Consider the following 14,411-nt stretch of genomic DNA (forward strand, 5'->3'; position numbering starts at 1 on the left):
CAGTAAGCAGCGCGATGCCTCTCTCTCTCTCTCTCTCTCTCTCTCTCTCTCTCTCTCTCTCTCTTTCTCTCTCTCACTCTCTCTCTCTCTCTCTCTCTCTATTTCTCCCTCTCTCCCTCTCTCTCTCTCTCTCTCTCCTTCTCTTTCTCTTTCTCTTTCTCTTTCTCTTTCTCTTTCTCTTTCTCTATCTCTCTCTCTCTCTCTCTCTCTCTCTCTCTCTCTCTCTCTCTCTCCCTCTCTCTCTCTCTCGTGTGTGTGTGTGTGTATGTGTGCGCGCGTGTGTGTGTGTGTGTGTTCGTGTTCTTAAATTTGTTGATGTTATTGAATTGGAATATAAATATAATTATCGAAATTATGCTACGAATAAACATCAGCTACACTTCAAGAGTATCAATGCTCATGATGTCGGTACTTGTTATAATAATAACCTTCAACACTCATTTATATCCTATTAGGCTGCACTTTCTTAGAAATAACAATCATGCAATAATATTTAAAGTAAATACTGGAAAAATCGTCAAACCGCTAATAAATGTATGTATTAGTAAACTTCTCTGTAATCATAGTGTATCTTTCATACTTTGATGTTAATTGATATAATCATCTGCATCATGCATGTTTAACAGTGTTCATTTATATCATATTGATATGTAGATACTGATATTACACAGTATCATGAGGAATCTTTCTTATGCATTTCCTGTTTAGCCTTGTACTATACTCTTTAATATTGCAATTTACTATACATATTCCACTGGCTAAATAAAACTACTTGAATTAGCTTTTTAATCCATTGAAAAGACAACGGTCTCCCAAGATGACACCACGAAATGCGGCTGCGTCTTAGGCGTTATATATCCTTTGTCATTCAGGACGCATCTCACGAACGCCATGCGAGGGTAAAAGGCTGAATGCGTTCAGCGATTCTCGGGTTCCTCGTCCGACTCCTTGGCGGGCTCCTTGGCCGACTGCTTCTTAGGTTCCTTGGCCGACTTGGCAGGTTCCTTGGCCGACTGCTTCTTAGGTTCCTATGCTGACTTGGTAGGTTCCTTGGCCGACTGCTTCTTAGGTTCCTTGGCCGACTGCTTCTTAGTTTCCTCGTCCGACTCCTTGGCGGGCTCCTTGGCCGACTTGGCAGGTTCGTTGGCCGACTGCTTCTTAGGTTCCTTGGCCGACTTGGCAGGTTCCTTGGCCGACTGCTTCTTAGGTTCCTTGGCCGACTTGGCAGGTTCCTTGGCCGACTGCTTCTTAGGTTCCTTGGCCGACTTGGCAGGTTCCTTGGCCGACTGCTTCTTAGGTTCCTTGGCCGACTTGGCAGGTTCCTTGGCCGAATTGGCAGGTTCCTTGGCCGAATTGGCAGGTTCCTTGGCCGACTTGGCAGGTTCCTTGGCCGACTTGGCAGGTTCGTTGGCCGACTTGGCAGGTTCCTTGGCCGACTGCTTCTTAGGTTCCTTGGCCGACTTGGCAGGTTCCTTGGCCGACTGCTTCTTAGGTTCCTTGGCCGACTTGGCAGGTTCCTTGGCCGACTTGGCAGGTTCCTTGGCCGACTGCTTCTTAGGTTCCTTGGCCGACTTGGCAGGTTCCTTGGCCGACTTGGCAGGTTCCTTGGCCGACTTGACAGGTTCCTTGGTCGACTTGGCAGGTTCCTTGGTCGACTTGGCAGGTTCCTTGGCCGACTTGACAGGTTCCTTGGTCGACTTGGCAGGTTCCTTGGTCGACTTGGCAGGTTCCTTGGTCGACTTGACAGGTTCCTTGGTCGACTTGGCAGGTTCCTTGGTCGACTTGGCAGGTTCCTTGGCCGACTTGACAGGTTCCTTGGTCGACTTGGCAGGTTCCTTGGCCGACTTGGCAGGTTCCTTGGCCGACTTGACAGGTTCCTTGGTCGACTTGGCAGGTTCCTTGGTCGACTTGGCAGGTTCCTTGGCCGACTTGACAGGTTCCTTGGTCGACTTGGCAGGTTCCTTGGCCGACTTGACAGGTTCCTTGGTCGACTTGGCAGGTTCCTTGGTCGACTTGGCAGGTTCCTTGGTCGACTTGGCAGGTTCCTTGGCCGACTTGACAGGTTCCTTGGTCGACTTGGCAGGTTCCTTGGCCGACTTGACAGGTTCCTTGGTCGACTTGGCAGGTTCCTTGGTCGACTTGGCAGGTTCCTTGGTCGACTGCTTCTTAGGTTCCTTGGCCGACTTGGCAGGTTCGTTGGCCGACTTGGCAGGTTCGTTGGCCGACTGCTTCTTAGGTTCCTTGGCCGACTTGGCAGGTTCGTTGGCCGACTGCTTCTTAGGTTCCTTGGCCGACTTGGCAGGTTCTTTGGCCGACTGCTTCTTAGGTTCCTTGGCCGACTTGGCAGGTTCCTTGGCCGACTGCTTCTTAGGTTCCTTGGCCGACTTGGCAGGTTCGTTGGCCGACTTGGCAGGTTCGTTGGCCGACTGCTTCTTAGGTTCCTTGGCCGACTTGGCAGGTTCGTTGGCCGACTTGGCAGGTTCCTTGGCCGACTTGGCAGGATCCTTGGCCGACTTGGCAGGATCCTTGGCCGACTGCTTCTTAGGTTCCTTGGCCGACTTGGCAGGATCCTTGGCCGACTTGGCAGGATCCTTGGTCGACTTGGCAGGTTCCTTGGCCGACTTGGCAGGTTCGTTGGCCGACTGCTTCTTAGGTTCCTTGGCCGACTTGGCAGGTTCGTTGGCCGACTGCTTCTTAGGTTCCTTGGCCGACTTGGCAGGTTCGTTGGCCGACTTGGCAGGTTCCTTGGCCGACTTAGCAGGATCCTTGGCCGACTTGGCAGGATCCTTGGTCGACTTGGCAGGTTCCTTGGCCGACTTGGCAGGTTCGTTGGCCGACTGCTTCTTAGGTTCCTTGGCCGACTTGGCAGGTTCTTTGGCCGACTGCTTCTTAGGTTCCTTGGCCGACTTGGCAGGTTCGTTGGCCGACTTGGCAGGTTCCTTGGCCGACTTGGCAGGATCCTTGGCCGACTTGGCAGGATCCTTGGCCGACTTGGCAGGATCCTTGGCCGACTTGGCAGGATCCTTGGCCGACTTGGCAGGATCCTTGGCCGACTTGGCAGGATCCTTGGCCGACTTGGCAGGATCCTTGGCCGACTTGGCAGGATCCTTGGCCGACTGCTTTTTAGGTTCCTTGGCCGACTTGGCAGGTTCCTTGGCCGACTTGGCAGGTTCCTTGGCCGACTGCTTCTTAGGTTCCTTGGCCGACTTGGCAGGTTCCTTGGCCGACTTGGCAGGTTCCTTGGCCGACTTGGCAGGATCCTTGGCCGACTTGGCAGGATCCTTGGCCGACTTGGCAGGTTCCTTGGCCGACTTGGCAGGTTCCTTGGCCGACTTGGCAGGATCCTTGGCCGACTTGGCAGGATCCTTGGCCGACTTGACAGGATCCTTGGCCGACTTGGCAGGTTCCTTGGCCGACTTGGCAGGATCCTTGGCCGACTTGGCAGGATCCTTGGCCGACTTGGCAGGTTCGTTGGCCGACTGCTTCTTAGGTTCCTTGGCCGACTTGGCAGGTTCCTTGGCCGACTGCTTCTTAGGTTCCTTGGCCGACTTGGCAGGTTCGTTGGCCGACTGCTTCTTAGGTTCCTTGGCCGACTTGGCAGGTTCGTTGGCCGACTGCTTCTTAGGTTCCTTGGCCGACTTGGCAGGTTCGTTGGCCGACTGCTTCTTAGGTTCCTTGGCCGACTTGGCAGGTTCGTTGGCCGACTGCTTCTTAGGTTCCTTGGCCGACTTGACAGGATCCTTGGCCGACTTGGCAGGTTCCTTGGCCGACTTGGCAGGATCCTTGGCCGACTTGGCAGGCTCCTTGGCCGACTGCTTCTTAGGTTCCTTGGCCGACTTGGTAGGTTCGTTGGCCGACTGCTTCTTAGGTTCCTTGGCCGACTTGGCAGGTTCCTTGGCTGACTTGGCAGGTTCCTTGGTCGACTGCTTCTTAGGTTCCTTGGCCGACTTGGCAGGTTCGTTGGCCGACTTGGTAGGTTCCTTGGCTGACTTGGCAGGTTCCTTGGCCGACTGCTTCTTAGGTTCCTTGGCCGACTTGGCAGGTTCCTTGGCCGATTTGGCAGGTTCCTTGGCCGACTTGGCAGGTTCGTTGGCCGACTTGGCAGGTTCGTTGGCCGATTACTTCTTAGGTTCCTTGGCTGACTTGGCAGGTTCCTTGGCCGACTGCTTCTTAGGTTCCTTGGCCGACTTGGCAGGTTCCTTGGCCGACTGCTTCTAAGGTTCCTTGGCCGCCTGGGCAGGTTCGTTGGCCGACTGCTTCTTAGGTTCCTTGGCCGACTTGGCAGGTTCCTTGGCCGACTGCTTCTTAGGTTCCTTGGCCGACTTGGCAGGTTCCTTGGCCGACTGCTTCTAAGGTTCCTTGGCCGCCTGGGCAGGTTCGTTGGCCGACTGCTTCTTAGGTTCCTTGGCCGAATTGGCAGGTTCCTTGGCCGACTTGGCAGGTTCCTTGGCCGACTTGGCAGGTTCCTTGGCCGACTTGGCAGGTTCCTTGGCCGACTTGGCAGGTTCGTTGGCCGACTTGGTAGGTTCCTTGGTCGACTTGGCAGGTTCCTTGGCCGACTTGGCAGGTTCGTTGGCCGACTGCTTCTTAGGTTCCTTGGCCGACTTGGCAGGTTCCTTGGCCGACTTGGCAGGTTCCTTGGCCGACTTGGCAGGTTCCTTGGCCGACTTGGCAGGTTCCTTGGTCGACTTGGCAGGTTCCTTGGCCGACTTGGCAGGTTCCTTGGCCGACTGCTTCTTAGGTTCCTTGGCCGACTTGGCAGGTTCCTTGGCCGACTTGGCAGGTTCCTTGGCCGACTGCTTCTTAGGTTCCTATGCTGACGGTAGGTTCCTTGGCCGACTTGGCAGGTTCCTTGGTCGACTTGGCAGGTTCGTTGGCCGACTTGGCAGGTTCGTTGGCCGACTTGGCAGGTTCCTTGGCCTACTTGGTAGGTTCCTTGGTCTACTTGGCAGGTTCCTTGGTCGACTGCTTCTTAGGTTCCTTGGCCGACTTGGCAGGTTCGTTGGCCGACTGCTTCTTAGGTTCCTTGGCCGACTTGGCAGGTTCGTTGGCCGACTGCTTCTTAGGTTCCTTGGCCGACTTGGCAGGCTCCTTGGCCGACTTGGCAGGTTCCTTGGCCGACTTGGCAGGTTCCTTGGCCGACTGCTTCTTAGATTCCTTGGCCGACTTGGCAGGTTCGTTGGCCGACTGCTTCTTAGATTCCTTGGCCGACTTGGCAGGTTCCGTGGCCGACTTGCCACGGAACACTCATTCCTTAATCCGATGCCAATATTCATGTTAGAAAGTACTAAACAATTTTGCTGTATTTATTGAAGAGCCTTTAGATTCTTGGCTTCTGAAAGTACTGTTGAAACCTTATGAAATAAAAACATATGAAATAAGTTCATTGAAGATTATTACAGAAAAAAAGTGTATATTCTTAAGAGATATAAAGAAATGTACATCTATTAACTCGAGTATTTGGCAATATTACTTTGTCAGGTCATTAAAATATTCCATAGCAATGTCTGGCACTTAAATTGAATGCTTGCAAGATTCCTCTTCATAATCTACCTGTCAACTACATCGAATGCAATGAAATATTTTCTAGAAACAGTGCTAGTCATACTTTAGAGAGAGAAGTTTAAAGAGACGTGTGTTTTGGATGACAATTTGATAAAATACTGGCGGGATCAGAGGAGTTTTGTTAAGTAATGAATTATCTTTCACTGGTAGAAAACCAACTCCTCATATCATGTGCTATTTAAAGGAACACTCCTGGCTGAACTGTAAATCGGGTATCTGTTGCAGTATCGCCGGCTGTCCCTTCGTCTCATTTCAGTCCCCTTTTAATCTTGGTTGTCATCATAGTCCCTCTCCTCATGAAGTGCGTTTTTTGTTGAAGAAAATTATACACTTCTGCTAGGTTGAAGTAGGGTAAAAGATAATTTAAAAAAAAAAAAAAAAAATTATGGATGCTGAAACCAGGAGAATTCAAACAATTTGACAGGCTGTAACTTTATTTCAGATGAGCTGTCATCTTACAATGAAAAAATAAACAATTTTGACCCACTCGCCATCCACAGGCAACCCGTCGAATTCCTTCTCCGTGCCCCATGGCGTCACTCCCATTTCATACTTCTTTGTCGCAATAGGCTGAATCTTTCCCATTAGTAAAAACACTAAAAACATTTTTTGGTATATTCTTCATCCATTCATTAGCATAATTTGTCTCAATTAGTCTATTCTTACTCTATCGAAATGTAACAGAAATGGACTTCATGAAGAAGGATATAGCCAACAAATCAGAAAATAAAATGGGTGTTACTCTTTGACAAAATTGTAAAGCAGTAAAATTCATAGAAGAAAGGCAAAATAAATGGTCTCATTAAAGATAAGATGTTTATAAGGAAAAATCATAATATAAAAAAGAAGAAATAAGGGGTAAAAAACAACAGAATGTCGAGTTGATAAGGATTGCTAGAAAAGTATTGTTATATTGAATATCTTGAGGACAAATTGTTGAAACCTTATAGTCCAGAAATTAGGATGGTATTGTATATCTGTTACTGTGGGACACACGAAGATGGGTAAGTTAGGGTGTAGGAGTGAGGGAAGCATTCCACCCACTTTGTGCCTTGCACTTGTTGCTGCAGCTGCTGTGCCTGTTGCTGATGTCCGCTGAACTTGCATTCATACTCGACCTGGTGAGAGAGGACGGAATCGGTAAGCCTTGATCTGGGTAGATTAGAAGACGCTCCTTTTGAGATTAAAAGACGCTCCTTTTGACTACTAGAAATGGCTAGAGGTAAACGGCAAGTGGAGCTTGAAATCATTCGCAGATTCTTTGCTGGTACTTAGTATTGCCAAGTAAAGGAGACACACTTGGCGTAAAGAATCAAACTCACCGACGTGGTGATGGGGTGGTTGGCGACGCATTCGGGTCTGCACACTGGCATGGGGCTGAGAGCCTTGCAGTGGTACTGGCCCTCCGTCCTCTCGTGGTACACCCACTCCGTGCAGTCGTACAGGGCTGCCGGAGAAATTGTGGGTGAGAAAAATCATGATCTTTATTTCTTTGTCTTACGAGTAGACGATGTCGTTCTCACTATTCTTTTCTGAAATAATCCATTCCCATTTATGAATGAAGTTTAAGGTTTTATGACCAACCATCGCCATGAGTGACTCCTGTGGGCTCGTGAGCGAAGTGAGGGCAGTCCTCCTGGTACCGGTCCACATCCCGTTTCAAGCTCTTGAAGTTGAAAGCGGCGCATCCTTCTCCAGGCGATGCCCAGGAGAGGGCGAAGAGGTGGGCGTCTGTGTAGTAGCAGCCCTTGGGTCCTACCATGTCGTTGGATGGTTCACCATCGAAGTTTCCACATAAACCAGTAGTGTGACCACGATGGTCCAGTCCCAGCTGTCAAAGGTATTATGTCATTGTACAGTTTAAAACATTCAGAAATACATTTTTCTTTATGAATAATCCTTTTTAACCTTTTTATTATACGAGAAACTAGAACAGTCGCATTTCACAAAGTATGATACTAATTGAAGCTATTTTTAGTATAACTTTATGTCCGGAAATTGCACACTATCTTTCACAGTACCACAATCGACAGGAATACCTTCTCATACTTACCAGCACCTCTACCTTGTCCGAAACTTTAACACGTGTTCCACTTTCGAATAAAATTGTATGGCTGTCATCATGGTGGAAAACGGTGTATCTGTTATCTGTTCCTTTGGCTGGCTCACCATTTACCTGTTTTAGGTGATGTAGGAAGCTGTTACAGCTGGTATGTATAAGGTTTGGAAGCTAATACAAAGGATTAGACTGCATAGAGGAGAGTTATTCATGTCATTATTGTGCAGTTTCAAAAATTATTTGTTTTAGGAATATTTCTGAACATGTGACATTAATATTGATATAACTATCCTGCGTAAATTAACAAATAAAATCAGAGAATTTAGATTATTCAGTTCAAAAATGCATGAAACACATTGATAACGAGAATGATAATAACTGATATTACAAACTCACAAGGAAATTGGTTGGAGACATATCAATCACAAGGCCTTCTTTCTGCCAGATAATGCGGACCTCCCATTGACCTGTGTTACGGACGAGCATGGCCCCTCGCTGGTCAGAGGTCGTGTCAAAGGTTATGGCATTCCAGCACTGACTGGGCTCATAGGAGAACACCTTGCCATCTGCCGTCCGGACCTGGAGTTCATAAGGTTCGAGTTGCATTGAAGGTGCTGAAGCTGATGCAATGGTAAAAGGAAGAACGAAAGAAAGTAGAAGGGAAATATGAGGGAAAGGAGGAAAAGAAATGCAAATATATAGTAGGAGAGAAAAGATAAAGGGGAATATAGACAGAAAATCAGTGGCTCACCATGGAAGCAGAGCACCACATCCACTTTTCAACCCAAGAGCGTGCAAGCTTCCAGATTTCTTTATGGAACGTCACAAGTGACAAATTCCAAATCTTCATCCCCATTTTTTTATGGTTGTAAAATATTTAACAATGCGCCATTTCCTTGGTTGTCTTTTCCAACGATTTTGAGGCACAATCTGTATGTTGCAAGCACTGGGGAAGAATGCTTTGTCATCTCTCCTGGGAAGTTTATCAGCCTAACAGAATGGGAAATTTCGAGGTTTTTTTCGTGTCAGCACAAAAAGAAGGTGAAATCATAATTTTCAATGGATGCGGGAACTATGTGTAACCTTCATTTTAGTTATCAAAAAGTTTGTTACTATTTTACTTCATGTTAATGTTTATGTCTGAGAGATTACTAAAATAAATGGAAAGAAGAGAAAAAGAATAATGAATAAGCCACTTAACAAAAGAATGTTACTAGAAATATAAACTTGTAAAAAAAGACTAGAGACTCTGTACCTTGCTTTCATCAATGGTGCAGGATACTGGCGTGCGACCGACAGCAAGGTCATAAAGCAGGGTAGTCGCTAAGGGCGCAGGTGTAAAGATCGGGTTGACCCACGCCGGGACTTCCAGATCCTTGATAATGGAGACGGCGTAGGGCTTCTCTGTCCTCACGGTCCACAGGCCGGTCTCAATGCACCTGGAGATGCAGAGAACACGTCAGTTGAGGTTTGAGGGAGCGTTCGCCAAGGCCTGTGCTTACTCCATTTTGCCAAGGATGCTAATGAGGACATCATCCATGAATAATCATACAGCATAGACAGAGTCTGCATTCAAGTGACTTACTTCGTAGCATCAACTTCAACTCTGGCGTCATAATGTGCGGTGGTGTGGTCGAATTCGATCTTCTTGGATAGGGAAACCTTGATGATGTCATCAACATAGTATGTAAGGTTCTTCAGGCTGTCTGGGAAGTCCTGGAACCAGAAAGATGTTCTGTGAGTTGCAATAACATGGTCAATGCAGGAGGATGTTTAAGCACCAGAGATAGGAGCGACAAGTGGAAGAGACTGTATCTGATGACTTCCAAAGGGCTATGGAACAGGGGCTTCCTTACCGGTGTCCAGGTGGCAGTGATATGAGAGTGGTCGTACAGAGGAGAAGTGATGATATCAATGCCAGGAGCGTAGGTACTGTAGTCGCAGCCCTTCTCTATTGCTTCCTTTACTTTCTCCTTGGCGTCGTTGCTGACATCGAATGAAGCCTGAAAGGAGAAACCAGAAATGTAATGCCACAATGTCCAATCAAACAAAACGTTTATAATACTCATTTGGACGAGTTCTCTTCTCTCCGTCTTACCTCCAGGAGCAAGACCGGCGCTTCCTCACACGTCTCACCCTCGTACAATTCGGCCTTGATTGTGGAATGGTAGTTGGCCGTCAGCACATCCTCAGTGGTGAAGAACGGATTGAAATGCGGCTTCATGATCTGGGCGTTCAGGCAGATCTAGGAGAAGCAGGAGGGGGGTCACAAATCTGACTTTCTGTTGCATATCTCCATACAGAAATAAAACAAATTGACGGTAGAAAATATGCTCAGTGTCAAGAAGACTTTAAGTACCACGCACAGTGTATGGGTCCTCCAGGACGCCGACGGCTGGATGCTTCATGAGTGTCACTTGCACCTTGGAGGATCTTGCTGAACCGGAGCTGGAGATGGCCCAGGTGAGGCTCGCCTCGTAGTTCCTCGTTGGAGTTCCCTGAAGCTCTATTTCCACACTGATGGTTCTCACGTGCCCTCCAGAGGCTGTATAAGAGCAGTTGGAACGTTTTATAGGCAATTCGAAGAACAGTCATAAAAGTATTTTCTTGTGGCTAAGGGAAATGTTCAATGATTTTGATAATGAAAATCAGGAAAAAGAGACAAGGCTGTTAGTGTATACAAGTATTTCGTTAAGCAAAACCCTCTCCCATGTTCTTACCAATCAATGCCTGTTGCAGTCTCATGATGCGCTCTCTTGTCTGGCTTTGCGTTCCGAAGCTGTCCACTTCCAGGGTGTCCTGCCCAAAAAATATAAATGGCAGTCTTTTTTATAACGTTAATAGCACCACTGATATGTTTGTCCAAAATCTGACACTACTGTCCTTATCCTTTCTAAACTCAAAGACATTCTCATCACGAGAGAAAATCTTAGCCTGGGCTTGTGAGTTTGCCTTACCTGACTCCCGCCGGCCACCTGTGAGAACTGTCCGAAATCTTCATCGAAGGAACCCTGCGATACCTGGCCGTCGTCGTAGTCGGTTTGGTCAACCAGAGATCCGCTGCCTCCAGTCGACACTGCGGAAGAGGAGAAAGGTGAACGTCAATGGTGGTAGTGAGAACGGAGAGGGGATATCGGTGAGATTTCTGGCAAAAAAGTTGTTGTGTTGCTAGATAATAGCAAATGTCACATAAGGAGATTTACGCAAGACCCAATTATCCATACACAACAGCTTACCGTAGTTAAAGGTGAAGGAGACGGCCTTGGTGGTGGAGAGAGTTGGATCAAAGATCACCTTTTCTTCCCGGGTGTGCGTGGTGATGCTCAGACTGACTAACTGACTGATAAAATAGAACACTGCATGTGAAGAACATTTACCAAATAAGGCTATACATAATCATTTAAGTAGTCAATTTAATTCTTCTCACGAACGTTGGTGAACATACATGATCCATTCATACACGCTTGGAGTGTGGTGGATGTCACCGTCCGTTACGACTTCGACCCACAGACCCACATCGGAGGGGAAAACTTGGTGTTTATCCTAAAATATTAAAATTAGGAAAAATGAATATGTCTTATGTGCATACGAATGCCATTAAAAAATTGAAGAAAAAAAATAGTAACGATAAATGTTCAGTCTCGACTTGCTATAACACATCATCTCTTACGTTGAACAGAGGAACCTCTCCGTGTAGAATAGGCTTGTATTCATTCTCAGTGAGCAACACTTCGCATGGATAGTTGTTCTCAAGGACAGTGAAAGGGACGACCTCACTTTGGATCACGTCAATCTGAAAAAAAATGCACCTTGCTATCTTTCCTTCTTTCCTTTCCCTCCAGTTTTTTTCCTATTTCTACATACGCGTATAGCAATTCAAATCAGCCATCCCAGATCTTCTAACCTTCTCGGTGTTGGTCGGTTCTACAGACAGTTCTATTTCCTGGTTGATCAGGTTGAAGGAGGCGTGGACATTGACTGGCAGCAGGACCTCGGATTTCGCGTAGAGGCCGGAGGTGACGGCAGGTCTCTCCGACCACGGCAGGAAGACTCTTGCTTCCAGGAACAGATCTTGGGATGCCCTGAAGGAGGCAGAGGGAGAGAGAAAGAGAATGGGAGGAGTGAATGGGGGAGAAAGAGAATGAGAGAGAAAGAGAATGGGAGAGAAAGTGAGTGGGAGGGAAAAAGAATGGGAGAGAAAGTGAATGGGAGGGAAAGAGAATGAGAGAGAAAGAGAATGGGAGAAAAAGAGAATGAGAGGGAAAGTGAATGAGAGAGAAAGAAAATGGGAGGGAAAGAAAATGAGAGAGAAAGAGAATGAGAGAGAAAGAGAATGGGAGGGAAAGTGAATGGGAGGGAAAGAGAATGGAAGAGAAAGTGAATGGGGAGAAAGTGAATGAGAGAGAAAGAGAATGGGAGGGAAAGAGAATGAGAGAGAAAGAGAATGGGAGAGAAAGTGAATGGAAGAGAAAGTGAATGAGAGATTTCGGGAGAGATTGCAACCTTGATTCTTTTATCAGTATTGCTTCACACTTATTTCAAAATGGCAAAAATGAACAGACTTACTCAAAAACGAGAGATACGCTGACCTTCACCTTTCCGTCTGAGGAACTATGGTCTGTATGTTGTATATTCAGCGAAATGGCGGATTCATCAACGTACTGTGGAGGAAAAAATATATATATATACGTGTGTGTGTGTGTAATATGATATATTCATATATATATATATATATATATATATATATATATATATATATATATATATATATATATATATATATATATATTTAAATTTATATGTCTGTATGTATGCATATATAACATATATGCATACATGTATATGTATATAATATATATAAATATATATATATATATATATATATATATATATATATATATATATATATACATATATATACACATCTATACACACACACACACACACACACACACACACACACACACACACACACACACAAATATATATATATATATATATATATATATATATATATATATATATATATATATATATATATATATATATATATACATTAGTTGAAGACTATCAGAAAGAGAAATAATCGATTCCTAATTTCAGATGTGATATCCAAGAATTGTATGATATACATATACCACACGATTCATGATATAAAATGAATTATTGCCTTCTACATGAAAAACGACTAGATTGTAAAACCTATTTCGCCTGTTTACGTCTGTTTACCTGAACGTCGAAGGGAAGTCCCGTCTCAGTCGGCAATGCAATGACGGTGAAGAGGTCTCGGTCGAAAATGGGCGTGTGGCGAATGAAGTCTATGGTGTCAGTATTGGCGTAGAAGCCTAGATCTGAAAAAATATATATATTATTTATTTTTTATTTATTTTTTAATTTTTAATTTTTTATTTGTGTGTGTGTGATGAATGTTTTTCTTTTTCTAGCGTGTGTGGTTTGTGTGTGTGTGTGTGCGTGTGTGTGTGCGTGTGCGTGTGCGTGTGTGCGTGCGTGCGTGTGTGTGTGTGTGATGAATATATGTCCAAATATAAGTAAGATCATAAAAATCAGTGCCAACACCTACCTTCACCAACCTTGAGGAGAACCCTATTCAACTTGTACCACATCCTCAAGTACGGAAGGGCCGTAGGCGACGTATATCCGATCTTCTCCTGTTTATAGTAGATAACTATCAGCACATTCGCAATAGCCACTTCCGGTTCAATAGCAGTTATCTCTAATTATCGTTCTCTCTCGAATATCATTACTGATTACAAAACATTAAATTTGATATCTGGAAAATATGAATCGCGGTATTGCATTTAGATAGTTTAGTTCGAGTTAAAATACGTAAATGTGTTACATAAGGCTTTAAAAAAGAAAGAAAAATCTACTCCACCTTAAGTTCTTCCCACATGCCTGTAACGATCTCCTGTGTAGAGCTCTGCACCGGCCTCTTGTGGGATTTTTCCATTGCCACTTTCCACCTGTGCAAATACGAGTCCAAACCTCGCTGTTGCAAATCAACCTGCAAATACATTTAATTTACATTTAGATTTAATAAAAAAAAAATAATAAGATTTAGTTTCAATTCCATTTATTACAATGGATATTCTTTTGCTGTGACATACTTTCTGTTTTATTTTGCCTTCTAAATCTCCCCCAGTGTGCAAGGAATGGCCGGGGTTACCATTCACTGGTAGTGCGCAGGATCGAACGCAGGTCAGCAAGATTGCAAGCCCACCACGTTACCACTGGACTTAGACAGGGAAGGTTGCTTGACTTAATATTATCACGCACGCACACGATCTTATAACAACGTGAAGCAATGGTGAACGAAGGCCGACGCACCTTTGTGACTAGTGTGTAGCCGTAGAAGAGTTCCTCCTGGACGCGCACGAACACCTCCTCGGGAACGGGTCCGTGAACGCTGGCGAACCAAGCGAAGTTGACTCGTGACCCGTGCTGAGAGGGCAAGCATAATGTGAATTTGTGACAGCAGCAACATTACAATTGGAGCTGTTTGATTATGTATTTACAGTATGCACTGTATACCAGGGAGAAAATTCTGGGTTTTCATAACTTTCCTTTTTTCTGTTCATCATTTATAGTATGGAAAGTATCCAAAGAATTCCATGTGATTAATAATGCATCAGTAAATATATTCTTAGCTTTTATGGTGTTAATGAAAAAAAAATAAGAGGGAATACATATTCCTGAATAACCCACCTCCTCTGAGAACAGGTACTCGTGCAGGAAGAAGTTGGTCGATTGAAGAATGGACGACGGG

The 14,411-nt window shown here is 45.6% G+C and overlaps 3 protein-coding genes across 3 annotated transcripts; 1 reads left to right on the forward strand and 2 right to left on the reverse strand.

Moving 5' to 3' along the window:
- The first annotated feature begins 354 nt into the window (after positions 1-354).
- Positions 355-4,218, forward strand: LOC138866595 (uncharacterized). Its single transcript, XM_070139731.1, has 3 exons — positions 355-408; positions 922-1,138; positions 3,779-4,218. The coding sequence occupies exons 1-3, from the start codon at positions 355-357 to the stop codon at positions 4,216-4,218; spliced, it is 711 nt and encodes a 236-aa protein (XP_069995832.1).
- A 131-nt stretch (positions 4,219-4,349) lies between these two features.
- Positions 4,350-5,276, reverse strand: LOC138866596 (histone H1-gamma, late-like). Its single transcript, XM_070139732.1, has 3 exons — positions 5,238-5,276; positions 4,822-4,920; positions 4,350-4,604 (listed from the first exon to the last, which is right to left on the reverse strand). Exons 1-3 carry the CDS (start codon positions 5,274-5,276, stop codon positions 4,350-4,352), a joined length of 393 nt encoding a protein of 130 aa, XP_069995833.1.
- A 705-nt stretch (positions 5,277-5,981) lies between these two features.
- LOC113819745 (hemolymph clottable protein) lies at positions 5,982-14,411 on the reverse strand (the record flags this gene model as incomplete). Its single annotated transcript, XM_070140001.1, is given in 22 exon segments — positions 5,982-6,683; positions 6,888-7,012; positions 7,150-7,396; positions 7,619-7,741; positions 8,021-8,203; positions 8,880-9,063; positions 9,210-9,340; positions 9,481-9,627; positions 9,723-9,869; positions 9,991-10,169; positions 10,345-10,423; positions 10,582-10,700; positions 10,861-10,964; positions 11,070-11,167; positions 11,295-11,417; positions 11,529-11,706; positions 12,191-12,285; positions 12,854-12,975; positions 13,206-13,293; positions 13,521-13,649; positions 13,973-14,086; positions 14,351-14,411. Coding segments are annotated over 22 exon segments (2,914 nt in total), but the record flags the coding sequence as incomplete, so codon positions are not given.

The sequence above is a fragment of the Penaeus vannamei genome, chromosome 26 (genome assembly GCF_042767895.1).
Source record: "Penaeus vannamei isolate JL-2024 chromosome 26, ASM4276789v1, whole genome shotgun sequence".
Classification (NCBI taxonomy): domain Eukaryota; kingdom Metazoa; phylum Arthropoda; class Malacostraca; order Decapoda; family Penaeidae; genus Penaeus; species Penaeus vannamei.